Source organism: Leptodactylus fuscus, chromosome 6, assembly GCF_031893055.1.
Source record: "Leptodactylus fuscus isolate aLepFus1 chromosome 6, aLepFus1.hap2, whole genome shotgun sequence".
Lineage (NCBI taxonomy): Eukaryota > Metazoa > Chordata > Amphibia > Anura > Leptodactylidae > Leptodactylus > Leptodactylus fuscus.
Genome location: NC_134270.1, coordinates 141,649,069 through 141,671,802, shown reverse-complemented (window position 1 = coordinate 141,671,802; position 22,734 = coordinate 141,649,069). Strand labels below are relative to the sequence as shown.

The 22,734-nt window shown below is 43.5% G+C and overlaps 1 protein-coding gene across 1 annotated transcript in view; it reads right to left on the bottom strand.

The window, feature by feature from the left end:
* ZNF335 (zinc finger protein 335) overlaps window positions 1-22,734 on the bottom strand; it is a 50,531-nt gene that overhangs the window by 13,104 nt on the left and 14,693 nt on the right. The window contains exons 2-13 of the mRNA XM_075277418.1: window positions 17,298-18,179; window positions 16,072-16,273; window positions 13,712-13,786; window positions 10,493-10,711; window positions 8,666-8,770; window positions 8,386-8,514; window positions 7,743-7,941; window positions 5,031-5,208; window positions 4,247-4,359; window positions 3,735-3,753; window positions 3,177-3,293; window positions 3,003-3,079 (exon numbers count right to left, since the gene is read on the bottom strand). Of these exons, the coding sequence (XP_075133519.1) occupies window positions 3,003-3,079; window positions 3,177-3,293; window positions 3,735-3,753; window positions 4,247-4,359; window positions 5,031-5,208; window positions 7,743-7,941; window positions 8,386-8,514; window positions 8,666-8,770; window positions 10,493-10,711; window positions 13,712-13,786; window positions 16,072-16,273; window positions 17,298-18,164 (2,300 nt within the window). The 5' untranslated portion in view covers window positions 18,165-18,179. The remainder of the gene's footprint in view (window positions 1-3,002; window positions 3,080-3,176; window positions 3,294-3,734; window positions 3,754-4,246; window positions 4,360-5,030; window positions 5,209-7,742; window positions 7,942-8,385; window positions 8,515-8,665; window positions 8,771-10,492; window positions 10,712-13,711; window positions 13,787-16,071; window positions 16,274-17,297; window positions 18,180-22,734) is intronic.

Below are 22,734 nucleotides of genomic sequence, written 5' to 3'. Positions count from 1 at the left end.
ACAAGCCCGGGCAAACGAGGGAAAGGGGGATCAGGGCCACACAATGGACTGTCAGGAACAGGAGAGTAAGTAATTCATAGACAACCTCTTTAGCTGTTGTTCGTCCCTACACCAACGATGATTGCTATAGGTGACTATAAGTCACCATCTGTAATTAAAGACTGGTGTATAAAAATGCCAGTCTGAATGGTGCCTATGTGTCCCCACTAAACTGAATAAAACCAGAATAATCAGGGTTTTCCGGGCTAAAAATATTAATAATCTATCCTACAGTTAGAGGTGGTCTGACACACAGAACCCACACCGATCAGCTGTTCTCAGCAGCTGATGCATAGAAAATGGAGCAGGAAGCAGACAGCACTGTTCTCTCTGTAGTGGCCAGATCCGGTAGTGCAGATCAGCTTCTGTTCACTTGAAAGAGGTTGAGTCAAAGTGACTCAGTTCAGCCACAGAACAGCGCTGTCTGCTTCCCGAACCATTCTCTGTGTATCAGTTATACTGAGAACAGATGATCACTGGTGATGCTGGGTGTCCGACCACCACAAATCCGAAATGGACTTATCCTTGGGATAATATTTTGAGCCTGGAGAATAGATTTAAGGGACATCTCCTGCCGAAACCCAACAAAAAGACTTTTTATTTGAATGAGAAAATAAATTCTAGCCACCCAGCTCTCCCAGAGCAAGATATAATAGACAACCAGTAACAAAGTTATTATGGCAACCACTATGGTTGTACCTAGCTTTCTAAAACCTCAAATTTATCCCAGTCCGAAGTTATACTGTACCCCACTGCTAATGTATCTTAGGGTGGCAACTTCTGTAGGAGTTGTAATAAAAACATTCAGCTTTCCCAAAAACAGAAAAAAAAAAAAAAAAAAAAAAATTGTGATTTTTTTTTGGGGGGGGGATACAGATGTATTTCCGCATATTCACAACCGACCCCTTTTCTGACTCCTCAATAAGCAGAAGCATCTCAAAGTGTTGTGAAAAAAATCATGAAACCTTTCATCCAACATTTTTATTTTTAGGACTTATGTGTGATTGTACGATTTAGGATTTAGGCTGATTATGAGGCGATGTGGATAAATTCAGCTATTCGTAAGACCTTAGACATCCTACATCTCTCCAGCTGTTGTTTACGTTCTGCTGTCTGCTGTACGGCACATTCAGGAAACCAGGAGCGAATCATATGTGTGTAGCAGTGACCAGAAATGTCATATTATACTAAACTGAATGGAATGCAAGTGGGCAGTGTCTTGTGGTTGGGTACTGGAGTATGACCATAACATGTACATTGTATACATTCATTACAAACATAATGTAGCAGTGGGCTGCATTCTGTCTATAGGGCTGGCAGAAACCAATGAGAGCTGTACTAGGCTATGTCCGCCCACCTTACCAGGCATTTAAAGGGATTCTATCATTAAAATTACATTTTTTCAGAATAACACGTAGGAATAGCCTTAAGAAAGGCTATTCTTCTCCTACCTTTAAATGTTATCTCTGTGCCACCGTTTGGTAGAAATCCGGGTTTTCTTCGGTATGCAAATGAGTTATCTTGAGCACTGGGGGCATCCCCAATGCTGCGAGAGAAATCTCCAGCGCTGCCTCCATTTTCTTCTGGATCGGCCTCTCTCTGCATCTTCTTCTGGAGCAGGGTTCAAACTTCTACGCATGCACAGTCGGCTCTGCCACCGGGCCTCTAGCAGAGCCGACTACACATGCCAGCGGCCATTTTTTGTGACTGCTTACTCTCACGGCCACAAAAAAAAATGGCTGTGGACATGTGCAGTCAGCTCTGCCCAAGGCCGCATGCGCAGAAGTTTGAACCCAGCGGTGGAAGATGACGTACAGAGAGGCCGTTCCTGAAGAAGATGGAGGCGGCGTTGGAGAGTTCTCTCACAGCATTGGGGACGCCCCCAGTGCTGTTTGAGTGCTGGTGCTCGCCCCAGTGCTGAAAGATAACTCATTTGCATACTGAAGAAAACCGGGATTTCTACCGAATGGTGGCACGGAGAAGACATCTAAAGGTAGGAGAAGAATAGCTTTTCTTAAGGCTATTCCTATGTGTTAGTCAGAAAAAAAGGGTATCTAATGATAGGATCCCTTTAAGACTCGCCATAGAACTGCCTATGTTTGGTCAGGGTTGGCACAAACCCTACCCCTTTTCAGACAATATCAAGTCAAACATGCTGAGATTGTTTCTAAAAAAAAAAAATCTATCTCTGCCCAAGTGCAAATAAGCTATTTGGAGTAACAAGGGTGTTGTTGCTTATTGCTTTGGAGCAATGGCAATGTCTTGGTTGCTCCAAAGAGCTCATCTGTATACTGACAAGAGTGGTGATATCTCCCCAATGGAGGCATAGACTCACAAGGGAAAAACACTCCCCTAAACTATCTGTGGGCTAGGTTAATAGGCTGGGTTTGAGTAAGAGACTGCCTTTAACCATCCAAGCTCGTGATTGATTCTTTACCCTTATATTCCAGTTTATTATGCTTATCAGTGTAAAGCTCACAGGCAACCTAATATCCTACTGACCTCTGGCAGGGCCTAATACGTGCACTAAGATTGCAGACCTGGAAGCAATTGTTAGGTCACAGCAACCCATTGGCACTCTGTGAACATGTAACATAGTCAATAGGGTGACCCAGAAATCCTCCCCTTTGTCAAACTACTTATATTTTGTAATGTGATGCTACTACTGTAGCATCCAAGGGCATAAATGATAAGGGTCTGTGCTGCCTCCAACAGTGTATTTGCTGTTATATAGAGAGAATGGGTTAATGAGGTTTGCAGGAATTTTATTTATGGCCATGCAAGGTATGGAGCCAGTGTATAGTACAAGCATTAAAAGTGGCCCCAGACAGCGAATCCATTCAGGGGCCACTGATCAGATATTTATGGTCTATTCTAAGGATAGGCCATAAATAAAAACTCTTAGACAACCCCTTTAAGATTAGACAATCGCTCACTTAGAGAAACATGAAATGATATGTTACCTGTTTTCTTCCACGCAGTGCAGATGAGTCAGAAGATGATTCTTAAATGTATATCGTTTTTTAAAGGCTTTACCGCACTGCAAGAAGACGGCACAAACGTGTCAGCAAGATGGTTGGAAAAATAAAAGTTACATATCTAAAAAACAGCAGCAACTGCAGATATGTGTACGGTACCTTGTCACACATGTGCGGTTTCTCCGTGCTGTGCGTCTTCATGTGCTGTGTCAATCGTTTTTGCATGGTGTATACACGATTACATACGGGGCAGGGGTAGGTGGTGGCTTTTGTAATCTGTAGGGAAGAAGCAGAACAGGAGATTAAATTAAAACGAAGAAAGAATCCTATCCTGAAAATGTATAGCAAAATATATAGCAGTACTGGAGGGTCATAGACTATATCAGTGATGGTGAACCTATGGTACGCGTGCAATCAAGCGGACCGCCCACTAACGGGGAATCCGGTACAGTGAGCGATCGCTGCCTTCAGCTGGTTGTGCAAATTCACATCGTACCGCGCGGCCTACACTAACTACAGAGTGTGACCTCTGCACCGATGCAGGCGTGATGACGTAAGCAGACTCTTGAAGAGAAACGCATGGCAGGAAAAACCATGATGCATTTCCACCGCGGTTTTTCGCTGCAGCTCGCTACATGGGGCCTTAGCCTAAAGGTGTAGTGTGTTAGGACCAGACAAAAAGTAGTAGAACACATATAGTAACAATCATATTCTTACCATTAAACATTTCTTCTTTCTGAAAAAAAAAGAAGAAAAGAAGACGTTATAGTTATGATAGAATATCAGTCCTTGTACACTTATGGGTTAAATATTTGCATCGCTGCTGTAATCTATACATTTTATTCCTGGTAAATCACTTCTAATGACTCCAAATGAAGTCTATCTAAAGAGCCAAAATCTGCTGAATCGGTGAAAAAAAATTATTTAGCTCAAAATATTTCCATCTCTTAATAGGCGGCAGTGACTGAAATCCTGCATGTAAAGGTCATCGAGCGATACAAGGTTTTACTGCACATGCACAAGCAAATAACTACAAAACACATATACGACTTCATTTTGTTGTGTCAGGAATGTCATGTAGTCCGTAGTCTGTTGTGTATATCTAGTGGTGAGCAGATCTCAGCAGCTGTTTGATAAGTATTTGGTAAGGGGTGCCCCATTTTTTTCCCCCAGGGGTGCCCTGAATCTAAAACGGTTGTAAAACACCAATATGGCGGCTGAGAACTTACCGTTCTTGCTGGTGTACAGCAGAGTGTCTTATCACGTCCTTCTTGTAAACACTTGTGTAGTTGCACTGGTCACATTTGTGCGGTTTGTTTCCCTGGTGGTTGAACATGTGTTCCTTATAGGAAATAAGAATAAAGTGAAGAAACATAGAATAGTCCACAAAAAAGATTAGACTTCAGATAAAGAATATTTATAGTCGTGACCCCGAATGTGGTCCAGTTTTTGGGCGTTCGTCATGGCGTCTGATCAATGACTTATGCTTAGTAGCCTGGCTTTATAAGTTGACAAATACTCCAAAATATCCCAGCACACCCTCCCTTCATCTCCCTGATACTGCAATGAAAATAGAAAAATATACAAAGACATTTTTTCTGTGTGTCCGAGGAGATAAACCATTCAGGGAGATAGCCCTTTTCCTCACTGCCCAGTGTATGACTGTAAGACAACTGGCTGCAGCAGGAGCTTCCCCCTCGGCTGCACAACATTATCCCCTTGCCCAGAAAAACAGAAAACCCCTGTGTTTTTTGTTCCACACCTATAGGGTATATCACGCTGATCCCTGGGATTTGACTGCTGGGACCCCACTGATATTAAGAACAGGGCTCCTTTTCCTGTCTGCATGAATGAACTGCTACATAGCTACCTCTGACAGATCTCCCCATTCATGTACAGGAGAACAGGACCCTAGTCCTTGAGACTAATAGGTTTGGTTATGAAGTAACTATTGCGACGCAACGTAAAACACCTCTGTGTGTATAAACTGAAATATGGGGGGGGGGCACTCACCTTCAGAGAAGACCATCTTCGACACTGGTAACTACACTGTTGGCACCTAAACATCTGAGGATCATTGCTGTCATGCGAGTTTACATGGAAAGAGTAATCTTCTTGTGTAAGGAACCTGGAGCCACAAACTCGACAGATGAAAGGCCGGAGCAGGGGCTTACTTGGCGGTTTATAATACCTGTGTATACAGAAGACCAAGCACAAACAGTCAGGATACCAAAAATTCTATATAGTCTATAATGTGTACACATGATAAGGCATGGTTTATTATAGAGGACCTTTCACGTCCTCAGATGTGTGTTATTATATACCGCTAGACAGCGTACAGTGTGCTGAATTCAGTGCTGCTTTCCCGGTATGTGCCCGGTGCTGGAGATATCGGTGCTGTATCCATCACCCTACTGTCAGAAAGTGGCTCTTACAGCGCAGCGTCATCGGGGACAGTGAAGATTGCCCCCCACTAACAATACAAATCCTCACAGCCCAGCAATTATGCTTTCTAGCAGTATATAATGCATCTATGAGGATGTATTCTTTAAAGGGGGAGTTTGGCAACTTAAAGTTACTGGATAAGGATTAATGTCTGATCAGTGGGAGTCTGACCACAGAGACCCACACCAACCATGAGTACTGGTAGCAAACGTGTATCATGAACATGCTATCATGTCCAACCTGCTATTTCAATCAGAAAGGGGAGAGGGGCCATTATGCTGGTGATCGATGAGGGTTACAGCCCTTAGCCTGTATGTAGGGGATACTGTTAAACTAGTGGATTATCCCTTTAAAGGTCCAATCACATCACATTATTGCTCGCTGGTAAGCTGAATCAATCATTTTTTAGGTTAATACCAAAAATGGATACAGTTTATGCTTTAACCTCACTTATTGCTGATGTAAATAAATACCCCTTTACGGCCATCATAATTCATTATGTATGTGTCAAGCTGTCAAGAAAGTGAATTAGGACAGCGCATACAATGGAAAAATGGTTGGAAGATAAGATAAGATAATCCTTTAATAGTCCCACAGTAGGGAAATTTCGGCATGTTACAGCAGCATAGTAATACAGGTACAGGATAATACACAGTAATATATTACAGACGTAGACACACTTAAGTTGAGAAGAGAAGATATACTAGGAGTCCATAGCAGCTAAGGAACAGAAGAAGAAAGAAGGAAGACTTCATAATCATAATCATTCAGTTTTCTGTGCGGAGTGATCTTCGCTTGGTCTGATGTAGATTATACAGCCTGGTCGCGGTTGGAAGGAAGGACTTGCGATAGCTCCTTCTCACACTTGGGGTGAAGCAGATGGTCACTTACAGTGCTGCCAAGTCCCATCAAGGTCCCATACATGGGGTGAGGAGGTCACCACAGACAGTATCCTTCTGTCACCCACCACCTGTACTGGATCCAGGGGTCCCCCCAGGACAGAGCTGGCCCTTCTAACCAGCCTGTCAAGTCTATTTCTGTCCCTGGTTGATATACTGCTTCCCCAGCAGGCCACACCGAAAAAGATGGCTGAAGGAACCACAGAGTTGAAGAAGGCCCTAAGAAGTGTCCCCCGGACTCCGAAGGCCCTCAGCCTCCTGAGCAGGTAGAGTCTGCTGTGGCCCTTTCTGTGCAGCGCCTCCAGGTGATCAGCCCAGTCTAGTTTATTATTGAGGATCACACCCAGTTATTTATAGGTTCTGACTATCCCAATACCCGTCCCTTGGATCTCCCCCGGGATCGGAGCACTTCTCCGTTTACTAAAGTCCACCACCATCTCCTTGGTCTTCCCAGCATTAATCCTGAGGTGGTTCCGCTGGCACCATTCAACAAAATCCCGGTTTAAGTCTCTGTATTCCCTATTGTCGCCATCAGTGATAAGGCCTACTATAGCAGAGACATCGGAGTACTTCTGTAAGTAACAGCTAGATGAGTTGTGCCTAAAGTCAGCAGTGTACAGTGTGAAGAGAAATGGGGCAAGAACTGTACCTTGTGGTGCCCCCGTACTACAGATCACAGTGTCAGACACACAGTCCTGGGCTCTCACATACTGAGGGCGGTTTGTCAGGTAGTCTAGGATCTAGTTGGACAGGTGATGGTCCACAACACCAAGGTTCAGCTTCTCCCTCAGTAGCCCTGGCTAAATGGTGTTGAACGCACTGGAGAAATCAAAGAACATTATTCTCACAGTGTTCCCGGGTTTCTCCAGGTGAGAGAGAGCTCAGTGAAGAAGGTGGATGATGGCGTCATCCACACCAATGCCCGGCCGGTAGGCAAACTGGAGGGGGTCCAGAGCGGAGCTCATTAGGGGGCGTAGGTGTGTCAGGACCAGTCTCTCTAGGACCACAACTATTATATATACTGTACATCAAAAGAGAGTTTGCTAAATATATTCGTTAACTAAAATAGGGTTGGCCATATAGTCAATGGCAAGCTACTGTTTGCCAAGTCCAAATTCAATGTACTGCAGTCCAGTCTATGGGGCAGTTGCTCTCAGACAATTTGGAGACCTATAAATGCCACTGTGTAAAAAAAGAGGGAGGACATGGAAGGCAGGAAGGTATTTCAGCAACAGCAAGAGGGCCATTGGCTCCTGTTGCACAGAGGCAGAAGACTAAAGATGAGCAAATGTCTCACTGACAACCTCAGACCCTGCACTGTATATGGCTGAATGTACATCTGCAAAGCAAAATTAGTAGCACAGCATTACAATACACTCACCTTCGGCTTCTATAGCGATGATACTTTCGCCCTCTGAAGTGTTTGGGGGGGCGACCTCGTGGTCGGCAAGTTATTTTCTGCTCTTCTTGGGTTGAGCAAGTGGTGGGATCTTTGTTGTCAAAGTCAGGGAGGATGACATTAATTTCCACTGGTTCCTCCATTGTAGGCAATGGCGGAGGACCAATATCCACTTCAGGAGCTACGAAAAGAAAATAGGTGTTTGGCTTTGTCTGCACCAAGAGGTCAGAAGAGAACGCTTATTACCATTCATAACAGGCTACCTGGTGTCACAGAACTTTAAGTCTCTTAACAAGTTGTGTCAAATGAATAATAATATAAAATATATTATATCTCAAAATAAATCATGGGTGATTTTAATGGGTGAGTATAGGTTCTATTTAAAGGGGAATTTCCATCTTACACATATCAGAATATCCTCAGTATTTATACCATATATGTCAGATAGATGTGGGTTCCACGTCTTCAGCGCTCTCCATTCATTCTCCACCCGGATGCAGCAACCAACTCACCGAGCGGATTAGGAGTCAGGGAACGGGTTCTGAGACATGTGCAGATGGGACTATACCTATGAAACATGTATGGTGTTCTGTGACTACCCAAAAAATGTACTAACATGGAATACCTTGCAAGCGTGGAATCTTGCGTGGACGCCCAGGCCGTCTGCGCGGCCTTTCTTTTGCCAGAGCTCCCGTAGTGGGTTCAAACTGGTTATTGCGAACCACATCTTCTCCTGGACTATAGTCGCTATCATCTGTAGACAAGGAAGAAAGGACATGTTAACATATGGTATTGCACACAAAAAATGTCACCCCTACTAAGAATAATCCGTATAAAAGTAAGTTACTGCTTTAGCGAAATAATTTTCTGCAGAAAACCTCAAAGGAGAACACAAGGTGTCTTACCATCGGGGTCATCTATTGCTCCGGCATCCATAATATCATCTTCCTCTTCCTCCTCCTCTTCTCTAGGTCGTACCACTTTGCGAACTGCCCTTTCATCTTTATTGACTAAAAGACAAAAAAGCAAGATGAAATATACGGTTCCCATACCGAAAATGAAGGGGCCGAGGATCGTCAGCGCAGCCCCACATTTATCATTGAGGGATGATTAATACCTGCCATTGGCAGCTAAAAATAAAGCCCTGCCAGGTTATGTAGCAGTACAGCGTGAAGTATAAAGAACGGAGACAGAATAGTTCGTAGGTCAATATTTGAAATGTGCCGTGCCTGCATTTTAATGCACAATAGGGTAAATTGGCGAATGGAAATGCGCCAAATATGCAATTTGAGCCAAAAACAAACAAAAAAATGACGTACATGTCTTACACCACAACTACGAGTTGCTTTAGACACAATGCATTGTGAGCCAAGGGGTGTGGCCTAAGTGGAAGGGTCATGACTTATAGGGCTAAATCCACTCTCTAAGGGTGCATTCACACGTAGTAACATAAAGCGTGACCTGGCACGTATACGCCGTGTGAGATTTTGATTCATTACAATGGGAGTTAGTCTCGTATACGCCGCGTTATTTTGCGGCCTTGGTTTTACGGCCGCAAAATAACACGGCGTATACGATCCAGGCGTATACGGCGCTCAAAATCACACACGGCGTATACGTGCCAGGTCACGCGGCACGTTACTCCGTGTGAACGCACCCTAATACTGGGATATTTGATCTGAAAGGGTCAATGTCTCCCGAGACTCTTTGTATTCCTGAAGTCGTGCGGATCACTCACCGTACAAAGTGTAGTGGCAGCTTTAGGTACTGCAGGACAGTCTCATTTGTATGGTTAGTAAGTATCAAGGCCCCTGACACGTAAACCGTACTGGGGGCTGTGCTGTCTCACAGCATATGATCTGTGAAGTTCCTGGGTGTCAGACCCTCACAGATCTAATATTGATGACCTATCCTAAAGATAAGCCATCAATATTAGACGGTGAAAAAGTCCTTTAAGAAACACCATCAAGTGCAATGTTCTGGTGCATTGTGTAAACTTAGACTAGACATTCAGATTTATCGACACTGAAAAATATGGTGCTATTTAAGACTGTGCAGTCTAACTTTGGACTGTCTAACTATTAGATAATATTAAAATATCGAAGATTAAAAGTGGACAGGAGTCCGTGCAGTCCTTCCCTACGTGTCTGGGGTTTTAATATTGGTCATCTGTAACTATTTTTTCTGCTATCTAGTAGTGAGACAATGAATCTGCCTGACTTCTTCCTTCACTTTCCTGTATTGGACTGCGATGACGTCAAATAATAGATGCAAACAGGGGATAGGCTGAAGGTTTCAGACTACCACCTCCCTTTGGGAGCCATAAGTTACCACAGTAACAGATGAAAAAGCGTTAGCCGGCATTAGCTCTTAGCATAATTATTGCCCAAATAAAATAGGGCAGAATTCAGTCATTGGCTGCTCCCGTGCTGACGTATCCCTGGTCCCCTGCCAGTCTTTGTCTTCTGGCTTCAGCGATACTGTGCCGTCTCAATGTGCAACAAAACATAAAGCTAAAAAACTAAACTTCTTAAGCAGTCTTAAAGGGTCATTCAATTCTTATTAATAGTTTAATCTGTGATAAGGGAGAGCAGAAGAGGTGCTGAGGTGGCCGCGAGCTCATTGTGATAGCCCCTCAGCTCTCTGTATCACAGACTCCATCATATAAGTGGTGCCAGGACCCAAACATAAAGGGAACAATTGGTACACCGAAATATATATAACATCATTACCTAACTGGACGTGACGCTCTTTCACGTGGCGGAGGAGAGTGGACTTGGACGTACTCTTGTATTGACACATCTTGCACTTGTACTGCTGAACCACCACGACTTCCATCATCCCTTCTAGAGCTTCCAAGTCAGACGTTACTTCAGGAGCACCAGAGGAACGCGACGGAGATCTCTCTCCAACAGCAATCGGACTCACCGTCAATGGGTAAGTGGCGGGGGCTGGAAAAACAATTAAAATGGATGTTTCATATACACGTAACAAGAAGGTTAAGACTCCATGCACACGTCTGAGTATTGCATCTGAGGGCCCATTTAGATGAAAACAGAGAAGGTCCTACCCTGTTCAGTCTCATTGGAACAGAATGAATTGGATGCCTCAATAGCGGTAAATGCATAACGGAATACACTTGGATACCATCGGACTTAAAAAACCAATTTGCGTCCAAACATTGTGCCACAGGGAAAAAACCATAAATTTCTCGCATTTGGTGAAATTACGCTTTGAAATTGCACCATGTATCTTGAGGAAGTTGTGTGCTGGACATTCATGTAGTATCTTGGAAAGAGATCTAATTTTTAGTTTGTCTTTACCTTGTCGAAGACAAAAGATCATGATCCTATCTGGAAACAATCAACAAGCTGACAAGCTGTCTTACAATTTAGAGGAAATGTATCACTTTTAAATTATTATGATGATTTAATGTATTAAAATATTATTATTATTATTATTATTGTGTGTTTGTTCCTCAATCACACAAAATCGGCTGAACGGATTTGGATGAAATTTGGCACATAGATAGATTGTAACCTCGATTAACACATAGGCTACTTTTTATCCCGGTAAATGACATGGCTTCACGACTGTTATGAATTTATGTTCACATACTATATTACACTGCTCTTGCAGCAGCTTATCTAAGGTCCCAGGTCTGTTATCTCTCTGTGTAAACACATATTAACCCATAGTCCATTGTGTACATGCATTTGCACATTATCTGATCTGCTCCAGGCTGACGTCTTTAATCCACATTGGCAGTTTGCTACTTTTAAACATGCCGGGAAAAAGAAAATCTAATTTGTTGCAAAACTCTAAAACAATGACAGTCACAGAGTTTTCTTCAAGCGGAGCTGACGGGGATCATCGGCGCCAACAACACGCTCATTATATGGCATCCCAGCGAGTTGCTGAGATGCTGGAACAATCACAGGCACAGCGCGAGGAACGAGTTCAACGGCAGGCCAGTTTGAGAGCTGCCGAAACGCCGGTGCAGGTGGATCATCGACACCAACAATATGCTCATTATATGGCATCCCAGCCAGCTGCTGAGATGCCAGAACAATCACGGGCACAATGCAAGGAACGAGTTTAGTGGCAGGCCAGCTTGACAGCTGCCGAAACGCTGGAGCAGGCAGATCATCAACACCAACAACACTCTCATTATATGGCGCCAACAACATGCAGACGAAGACGCGGGCAGAGGCTAGTGTATTATATGTACTAAAACAAGATACTAAAGCTTATTTTTTCTAATCTGTTTTAGTTTTTTAAATTATGTATTATTTATTGAACTCATTATGGGGGCGGCCTACTTGACTGAGCATTCTGAGATTTGGTCCATTTGGCATACAATCATTAACCTGTAGCTGTTCTATGACAGAGTTTTTTGGGCATCCTCTGTGACCAGTACAGAGTTATTGGAACCACAAATCCTTATGGGAGTGTTGATGAGCAGCAGGAATTTTCATTTCCCCACAAAGGAGGATATGTTTGTTACAAATGCAAGGATCAAAGATGGAAATCACCTTCCTAGGCCGGATCGTGGATCGCCCATCGCGGCTCCTTACCCTAACTGGGCGATCCACGATTTGGCCTAGGAAGGTTATTTCCATCTTGGGTCCTTGAATCCTCATATAAAGGACAACCGTCACTGTAATCCTGTCGGTGATGGAGATAAGATGACAGTCAATCTATCATGGGGCTCAATGGCCGGAGTGAAAAATCTAAGATTTCTGAATTTATTTTAAAGACAGACAGAGACACGGAATAGAATTCTTACTAAATATTTCTAACGTAAAAACATCATTTAGGTCATTATCTGATGGTGCAATCTCCTGAACACAAAAGAAGCCATACATACTAAAAGTGTTCCTAACAAGATCCGTCACAAACAGCCTGTTTGTTAATGGAACTAGGGCAGTGGAAAATTTCTTGATACACTGCACGAAATAGAGTGGAGAAAAGTTAAAAAGAAAAAAGTAGTCAAGTTGTACCACAAAAAGGATCTTATCATAGAAACCCTTTTTTTCTGAGTAACACGTCGGAATAGCCTTAAGAATGGCTATTCGTCTCCTACCTTTCATTGTCTTCTCCGCGCCGCCATTCCGTAGCAATTCCAGTTCTTGTCGGTATGCAAATGAGTCTTCTCACAGCACTGGGGGCGTCCCCAATGCTGCCAGAGAACTCTCTCCAGCAGCGTCTTCATCATCCTCTTCTTCCGGTGAAGGTTTCCGACTTCTAGGCCTCAGGCCTTCGGCAGAGCAATCGGTGCAGACGAAGATGGAGGCGGCGCTGGAGAATTCTCTAGCAGCATTGGGGACGCCCCCAGTGCTGTTTGAGCGCTGGGGCCCGCCCCCAGTGCTGCAAGAGAACTCATTTGCATAACGACAAGAAGTGGGATTGCTACGGAATGGCGGCACAGAGAAGAAAACGAAAGGTAGGAGACGAATAGCCTTTCTTAAGGCTATTCCGACGTGTTACTCAGAAAAAAAGGGTTTCTATGATAGGATCCCTTTAAGACTTCTACATATGTTACTTATATAACCAAAGTTAAAGAGGACCTTTCCACACAACCATGAACTCCAACTCTCACCCCACTGAATCCGCTGCAGTGGTTTTTTTTTTCTCTAGTGCCCCCTCCCCCCATTCCTTAGCAATCATTTCTGTTAGTTCCATCATCCAATATGGCAGTTAGGTATTTTATGATCAGGTGGGCGGTCTTGGACTAGAGCAGCCCGCCCATCTGACAGAAGAGAGCCCAATTAGCATATTGGGTTCTGAAATTAACAGAAATGTTTGGATGGGAATGGTGGAAAAAATTTCAATGTGAATCTCTGGAGCGGCACCTAAGGATATAAAGAAGTGGAATTGGTGGAGGTGGTGAAAGGTCTTCTTAACAGGGAGTGTGTTTGATGTTCTGCAAAGAGTATATTTTTCCTTACCGCCCTCAGGTTCCTGCAGGATCAGATACTGGGTTATTTCGGAGTTTCTGCCTTCGGTGCTTGTCACAATGCAGCCTGAAATGTAGAATTAATCTGACTTACTACATACATATTTGACAAATGATTAAATTACAGTTACAATGTTTCTGACAGTATCTGCTTAGCCCAAGTCATGTGGCTGTTCATGTGATCCTGGCATTTTTAAAGAGACACTATACCTACAAATAAAAAAGTTACAACAAATCAGCCCATTTACTTGAAAGGGAGCTAAGTTACAGTGACTTGGTTCAGTCACTACACAGAGAACAGTGCTGTTTGCTTCCTGCTCCATTCTCTGTGTATTTTTTGAGGAGAAAGGGCTCGTTCATATGGGTCAAGAGGGGCGGATTCTGATGCCAAATCCACCTCACAATCTGCCACCTCACAATAGAGGTCTATGTAGATCGCTAGCTTCCTTTTTTCCGTGAGAGGTATGTTCTGGCTTACGGAAAAAAGAAGCGAGTTGTCCTTTCTTCAGGTGGATTGCGCCCTGGCGTCCGCCTCGTGATAGCACCCTCCAGACTAGGCCCATTCATTTGAGCCTACTCCAGAGGGGGAAGCCTGTTGCAGCTTCCAACAGTCACGGCAGGCGCATTTTGGTCCTATTCTTAGGCGGCTTCCCACATCAGAATCAAAATACACGGTCCCGTGCCCTGTGTGAACGAGGCCTAAGACACCCACCGATCGGATACTGAATGAAGAAAAGAGAACTCTTAATCCCATCAATACTTGGTGTGACCGTTCTTCTTAGTCTTCCATCAGTTGTTCTTGCTACACTTGCAGACAGTTTTTGAAGGAACTCGGCAGGGAGGTTGTTCCCGCCATCTTGGAGAACTAAGCATAGATCCTCTGTGGATGTAGGCTTGCTCCAATCCTTCTGTCTCGTCATGTAATCCCAGACAGACTGGATGATGTTGAGATCAGGGCTCAGTCACTCACTTCCTTCTTTATCTTCCATCCCACATCTGATCTTGGAAGTGCTTACCGTATGTTTGTATCTATATTATTATTATATATGTTTTGATGTATTGCTTATATTTGATCTTATCTGTTACTCTTACCTTCCTTACATTTCACTCTTACTGATTACTCTCACCTTGCTTATATTTTTCTCTTACTTTACTTACATTTCGCCCTTACCTGTTACTCTTACCTTGCTTACGTTTTGTCCATACCTGTTACTTTTACCTGTCTTACATTTTGCCCATACCTGTTACTTTTACCTGTCTTACATTTTGCCCTTTCCTGTTTATTTTGTCCTTGTTACTCTTACCTGGCTTGTATTTTGCCCTTACCTGTTACTCTTACCTGGCTTGTATTTTGCCCTTACCTGTTACTCTTACCTTGCTTGCATTGTGCCCATACCTGTTACTGTTACCTTGCTTGCATTTTGCCCTCACCTGTTACTCTTACCTTGCTTACATCTTGCCCATATCTGTTACTCTTACCTTGCTTACATTTTGCCCTTACCTGTTACTCTTATCTTGCTTGCATTTTGCCCTTACCTGTTACTCTTACCTTGCTTGCATCTTGCCCATATCTGTTACTCTTACCTTGCTTACATTTTGCCCCTACCTGTTACTCTTACCTTGCTTACATTTTGCCCTTACCTTGCTTACATTTTGCCCTTACCTGTTACTTTTACCTTGCTTACATCTTGCCCATATCTGTTACTCTTACCTTGCTTACATTTTGCCCTTACCTGTTACTCTTACCTTGCTTGCATTATGCCCCTACCTGTTACTCTTACCTTGCTTACATTTTGCCCTTACCTGTTACTTTTACCTTGCTTATATTTTGCTCTTACCTGTTCATGCTGCCCATTCCCATAGCCCAATTTTCTTTCAGACTGACCTTGTCAACCTGCCTAAACTTTACACATCATGAACCACAATATTATATTTTCAATGAATTCATGTCCAATAAAAACATTATTTATCTGCAACTTTTCCTGGCCATCACACATTGTGCAAGATGCCAAGGTTTCCATGAAGGCAGAGTCTGGCCAGAATTCCTCTTCACCTCATCATTAGCCTTTGGTTTTGATGGGAAATAGTTAAGTGATTTTTCACCACAATATCTGGAGTTTTTTGTATGCTATGCATGCAAATCCTTCCTCACTGAGCGCTCAGGTCGCAGAGGCCAATCCTAAATAAACACATTGCACTACAGAGCGGCAGGGTTCATACGGGGACACCATTAGGCTGACAGCTTGAGGTACACTTGGAACAAATTCTTCTGAGTCATGGCACAACAAATGTACATATAACAGATAGACGGTAAAAAGACTCAAATATGTAAATTTACTTCTCTTCTCTTACCTTGAATAAGCTGAGGGTTGATGGAGCCATGTATAATTCGGTCCACGGCCGCGCTGGCTGGATAGGGAGTTGCCTGGACTTCAGAAGGTATGAGGACTGGCCGATGGGTCTGGGTAAGGACTGACTGACATATGCTGCATACTCCAGGTACCGAGCAGACTTCAGACTGACAAGGAAGAATCTGTGTGCTGGATATTGCCTCCTGATATCAAACATCATGGGGAAAAATGGAAATAAATAGAAAAAAGAATAAGTAAATATAAGCAGACAAGAACTGTTCATAAATCTAACGTTGCCAAAGTAACATGAACACATACCAAATTTTCATAGACAATCCTGGCAAATTCAGTTTCAGAATCTAAAAATGGCCAAGACTTATGGAAACCCCAAACCAAGTCATGCCCGTTTGGAGGCGGTACTCAAATGCCCCAAATTTGAATAGCTATTCCATGTTAAAGGGAGTCTGTAGGGTCCAAAATAGCTTTCAAACCAATGGTAATTCGGTGTAGGGGCCTTTAATAGGAGCAGGAGCATACCTGTGTGGCCACAAACCAAGGAAGCAATGTATAGATCATAATCAACTGGCAAGTGCACTGGGGGCGGGGCCCGATTCAACAGATAGCTGCAAGTGCTTTGGGTCCCCTCTGGATTCGCAGCCTCCTGTAGCTGTGAAACATATTTATAGCCTTTGTCAGCACAAATGTCTGCAGGTAAATCTCACCAATTAGGCCCCGCCCCTGGTGCACTTGCAGGTCGGTTTGCATATTCATGAAAAGATGATCATCTCTGCATTGCATTTGTGGCCCCAAAGAAATGTTTCTACCTATACTAAAGGCTCCTATACAGCACTATTATTGGTTTGGGAGGCATTTTGGACGTGACAGTAGCGGCTGTATAACTAGATACAGCTTCCATTCGGCACTCTAATATCCTTTGCGGTACATGGCTGGGAAGTCGGAGTCGTGAAATTATACTTCAGCCATTTTTGAAGGACTAGGAGTTGGAGTCAGAGGATGCAAAAGCAGAAATGGCAGAAGACTGTATTACCAACTGCACAGCCGTGGCCCGATACCCAGACCTATGCATGAAACCAGGAAGGGTACTATATATATAATTATCAAACCCCTTTAACATATAGCAGTTTTTCCAACAACTTCTAGTCACAAAATATCTTTATTTCATTATTTTCCTTTTAGCTATAATCCAAACCATAGTATAGGACATACGGTGTAGTCATGATGCATGGTGACATCTGGCACCGGGGCTACCACGATGTCTGTGTTCTGCCTCCCGGCAGCATCTGCCATGTTGACGGTGCTTGGATTCAGTGCAGACTGTTGAAAATCCACATTTTCTGGATTCTGCTTCATATAAGTCTCTGGCACAATATTTGAGTTTGGGTCCTGAACCTCCTGTACACCTATAATTTTAGGGATTTTTTGCATGGTTGTGTCAGGTGGGTTATCTGTATCATTAGATACAGATGTCTCTGCCGTGTCCATGTGGATTTGTTCATCAGTGGTTTCTTTTAGAGGAACACTATTAGAATCCATATTTTCCATCTGTATCGCATTGAGATGTTGCGTAACCAGATGTGCCGTATTGTCTTCTAGGTCTGGGTTTACTATTTGAAGGCACTGGGTGATATCAAGTTTATGAGTTTCTGCGGTGACAGGATCCTGTTCTGCTTGGACATCTGTGCTCATATCTATTGGACCTTCACTGGTGTCCTTGCATACTGAGCCATCTGTGCCAGTATTATCTGAGCTGTGCTCCATATTGTTCTCTTTTTCCTGGGTTGATCCAGATTCTTCTATGTCTCTCTGCTGTCCATTTGGATCATCCCTTGACTCCAACGCTTCAATGTCTCCAGACTCCTGCTTCTGAGATGAAATTTCATCTGAAGTCAGTCTATCGAGTCCATGGGAGCTTAGATTTAGCTTAAATATATCTGTAGTATTGCTGGTTTCTTGTAGTGTTGAAGGCATCTGAGGTGTAGGTTGGTTGGTGGTATCTTCACCCATTAACGCAACAACAGTCTCTTGTCCTCCATCATTGCTTGTTTGCTCTACTACTTCTAAATCTTTCTCCATTTCAGCACCACGGATCTGTGTACAAACAAAATAAAAGTATATAGCAATTTTTTAAAAATTATAATCAAGATGTGAACTTGAGTACATAATTTTGCAAAATGGCTTTATTACAAGGAGGATTGGGCATATCGTATGCCAATAGGGGAGTAAAGATGACCTTCCACCACCTCTATCAAATCCAACTTATTACAGCAATACTTGCTGCTCTACTGATTCCTGCACAGTTGGCATTTTTCTCTATTCCCCCACCATTCCTGAGCAATCATATTTGTAGGTTTCAGCCCAATTATGTGCTCTACTGTCAGGCTGGCAACCCGTCTTTATGCCCAAGACAGATAGCCTAACTGTGCTGAAACTTACAGCTATGATTGCTCAGGAATGGTGGGGGATACAGAAAAAATTCCAAGTGCACAGGAATCAGTGGAGCGGTATCTATTGAGGGATACAATGAGGTGGTGCTTGTAGCCGTGATAAGAGGTCCCCTTTAACTGCAGTAGAAAGACTCCTCACCCTACCAAAGGATAACACAGACAAACTGAGCATGCATTTGCATTGCGATATCATGAGGAATACCTGTGAACAAAATAAGTGCTATAATATAAAAATAATAGATTAATAATAACTACTTAATCTGGAAACAAAAAGTGGCATCACTACAGGATTTCCAATCATACCAAGAGTGAAAACGGACTCTTTATTCTAGGTTTACAGGGATGTTTCAGGTCTATATAACTGGACCTTTCCAAGCCCAAAATCAGATACAACCATCAGATCTTAGTCTAAGAAAGTATTCACACACTCTCTGACATACAGTACCATGGCAATACAGTTTGTAACTGCTGAGATTACATATATATCATACATTATGGTGCAAATACATTATACTATAGCAGATCCTGTATGTTCTGTAAATTGTGAGGTGAGGTCTCTATAGATTTTACGTTTCTATACAATTAATGGTTAATCATTTTTGCAAATTTTGTAGCATTTTCAAGTTTTTCACTAATTATCTTAGTCACAGTCTGTTGTATCTATTGGCAACCTATCAAGACATCCATGAATGAAGGAACTTGTGTTCATGGGAAACCCCTTTAGGCTGAGTTCACACTGAGTTTTTTGGTCAGGATTTTGAGGCCAAATTCGCCTCAAAATCCTGACCAAAAAGATGGCTACCATTGAACTCAATGGGAGCTGGTCGGTACTTTTTTCCAGGAGTGGTTTGTTCCGGCTCCCGGAAAAAAAGAACGGACATGCTCATTCTTCAGGCACAGTCGCCTCGCGATTCCGCCTGAAGACACCCCCTCCTCTTGACTAGGTCCATTCATTGGGCCTAATCCGGAGCAGAGTGCATGACTGGTTGCCAGTATACTGTCTACCCGTCTCAGTTTCCGGACCAAAAAGCCCTGTGTGAACCCGGCCTAACGTTTTTGGCAATCTGGTTCAACTTTGTCCTTCTTTGGGCCTCTTTTAGTAGGTAATAACCGAAAACCAGGAACACTAAGGTCTTGTTCTTGGATCAAAATGTCAATTTGGGCTTCACTGACCAGTATTCAACTTTATAAACGCCCCACAAGACCTGCCATTTTCGAGATCCTCTGACCCCATCAGTCAGACTCTAAAGTGGCTCACATCCCTATACTACCCAGTACATCAACTTCAAAAACTGTGTTCATTTGCTACTGAATATATCCCACTCCTTGCCATTGGCACGCCATTATCATGGTTATTCCCTCCAGGCGACGTTAACATCTGCTCCGGAGTCTCCATTGCAGAGTCTGCCATGTTTTACACAGTCCAGTCATATTAATGTGACCACCGCCTACTTTTGATGTCAACGTTAAATAACCAATCGCAGAAGGCACGGTGGATCAATACAAGTATGCATCTATCCTTGCGGACCATGTTCACCCCTACATGTGAATTGTTTTTCCTCAGGATGATGGCATCTACCAGCAGGACAATGCGACGTGTCATAAAGCTCGCAGTGTACGTGCGTGGTTCAAGGAGCACCAGGATGAGTTTACTGTACTCCCTTGGCCAGCAAATTCCCCGGACTTGAGCCATAATCGAGAATCTGTGGGACCACTTCACTCTGGTGGATCGCGCCATGGATGTTCAACCGCGTAACCTAGCGCAGCTGGCCACGGCACTGAAGTCGGCATGGCTCAACATCCCAGTGAACATCCTCACAACATCCCCTCTCTTCCTGCACGTCTCGCAGCGGTCCGCTCTGCCAAAGGTGGTTATTCTGGATTTTGACAGGTGGTTACATTAATGTGACTGGACTGTGTATAATGATGGACACATTATAGTCAATGAGATCCATCGGATTCCAAGTGTTACTGCTGCTTTATTGGGCTGCCTCTCCATTGTTAGGGTCCCCCCCCACGGACCTGAACAAAAGAGAGGCAACGCTAGTGTGAACCTAGTCAGTGGTCATGACTGGCTGGTGTATAAATATACGTATAAATTGTAGGTATATCATGAGTTACTTTGTACTGTTTAATAGGTTTGTTTTTTTTACCTACAATATAGCTGTGAGGCACAGATACGAGATCTGTCAGGTTTACGCAGGTTGATGAAGGATTGGAAACGGTCTGGAGAAAGTTGTACCCTGAGGATATGTGGACATAAATGACTTGTCTCTGTCTTTCAGACATACTATATCAATTTATTACCTTAAATGACAAAAACCGGAAGAGGGCCGAGACAGTTTTGTTCCTATCCATCTAATAGTCCTTGGGGTTTTCCAAAATGATGGCTGGTGACTGGTTTTCTGTGACAACTATCCAATACGTATGTGAATCACTGCTGAGGAAGTGATCCGGGCGCAGGTATGACTCAGAAAAAGTCACCACCCCTCCTCAATCTATATACATGTCTGAACGAAACGTTACCGTATATTTACAAACATTACTTTTGTATATTAATAGGCATTCTAGACAGCTGCTGAATCATCCAGGACCGAAAAACACCAAGGAGTGAAAAAAGAAAATAAATAATATAATAAATAATAAATATTATATAAAAATAAATGAAAAAAAAAAAAGGAAAACTGGAATGTGAGAGGCGAAGGATCGAATCCAGAAATGCATACATAAAATGTCACCAATGTATGACCCGTCTGACATGTCTCCCAGAGATGCCTTGGAAAAAAAAAAAGGAGCAATGTGCAAAGCCATTGTGTACACACCAGTGAGCCGATACTGAAAACCAGCCCGAGGGACTCTCCATCGAGAATGTTCTTGTTAATGTGTTAATAGGAGCTGCAGACCCCAAAACGCTCCCATTTTAAATAACAGGACATGCTCGACGAAGCCCTCCATTAGCCCTGGCCAGAACCGAGCTCGGATCTCCCCATCGCTGTGCGTTTCGACGGTTGTACGACTGGCTTTTGCAGATGAAATTTTATTCACCTCACTGGAGCAAGTAATATGGCAATTGCTACTGGCATTTATGCATGCATTCAGAGAGTAACGTCTTCCAAACAAAAATGACAGAACGCAGACGAGGGAGAGGGGAGGGGGCAGAGGAAGTTGTCACAAACTGTCTGTTGCCCTTTACTGAGAAACCGCAAGAAAGCAAAGCCAAGAAACTGAACATAGGAGATCAGGGTTGAGATTTGCGGCACCTTCTCCTTATTTTTTTTCATACTATATGTAAATGTTTTTTTCCAAATCGCATCCAGCACAGTTTACAGCATAATGCTACGTAGTGATGACTAGGGAGCCTGCCAGAAGGCCCTGACACCCCAAATCAGCTCCAGAACCCTAGTAAAGCAGCTTCTCCGAAATCCAGGTACATGCACTGTGATGTTGCACTTCCGATTCTGGCGCATGCGCTGTCCATATGGCTCTATGTCTCCAGTTGCTTTTGCTTTCTGTGCATATGTCAGGAAGATCAGGAATCAACCATGGTGCATGATGAGTTGAGTATTGACGCCTCTGTACATCAAACAACAGTGACCTTTCAGGGGGAAGAGAGAGGTATGCTTGGGACCATTGCTCCGGTGGAAGGTCTAATGTTTAGTAGGCACCTTCCTGTGTCAATTGAAACCTCAGAACCAGCTGCCACCAAATCTTACTGCAGGTCTTTTGCAGTCATTGACTGTTTTTGACAGTCTGCCTCCTCAGGAGTCTGATGCATGGTCGGTGATAGCAAAGTATATCTCTTGGAACACTTGGTGGGGGATATATCAAGACAGGGGTATTGTATGACTATCTTTATGTCCCCTGACATAATACTTTCTCTTCCACACATATACCAGACCGCAGTTGGAGCGGTGGTGAGGAACGAAAACCCCACCACCACTCCCCGACAATACACGGTCATAGACTAGTACTCGGGAAGGGGCGTTCCTCACCGCACATTGTCATGGCTGTCAGAAACGCCCTTCTGACACTGAAGAGTTACAGTACCAGCACCAATAGCTCTTCTGCGGGGCACAGAATGGGAAAGCCAATAGTGCGTTGAATTCAGCTTTCTAGCGGCGTATTACTCCATATGTGCCCGAGAACGTGAAAGATCCTCTTTAAGGCTGAGGCTCCACATGGTGGAAATGCAGCATTTT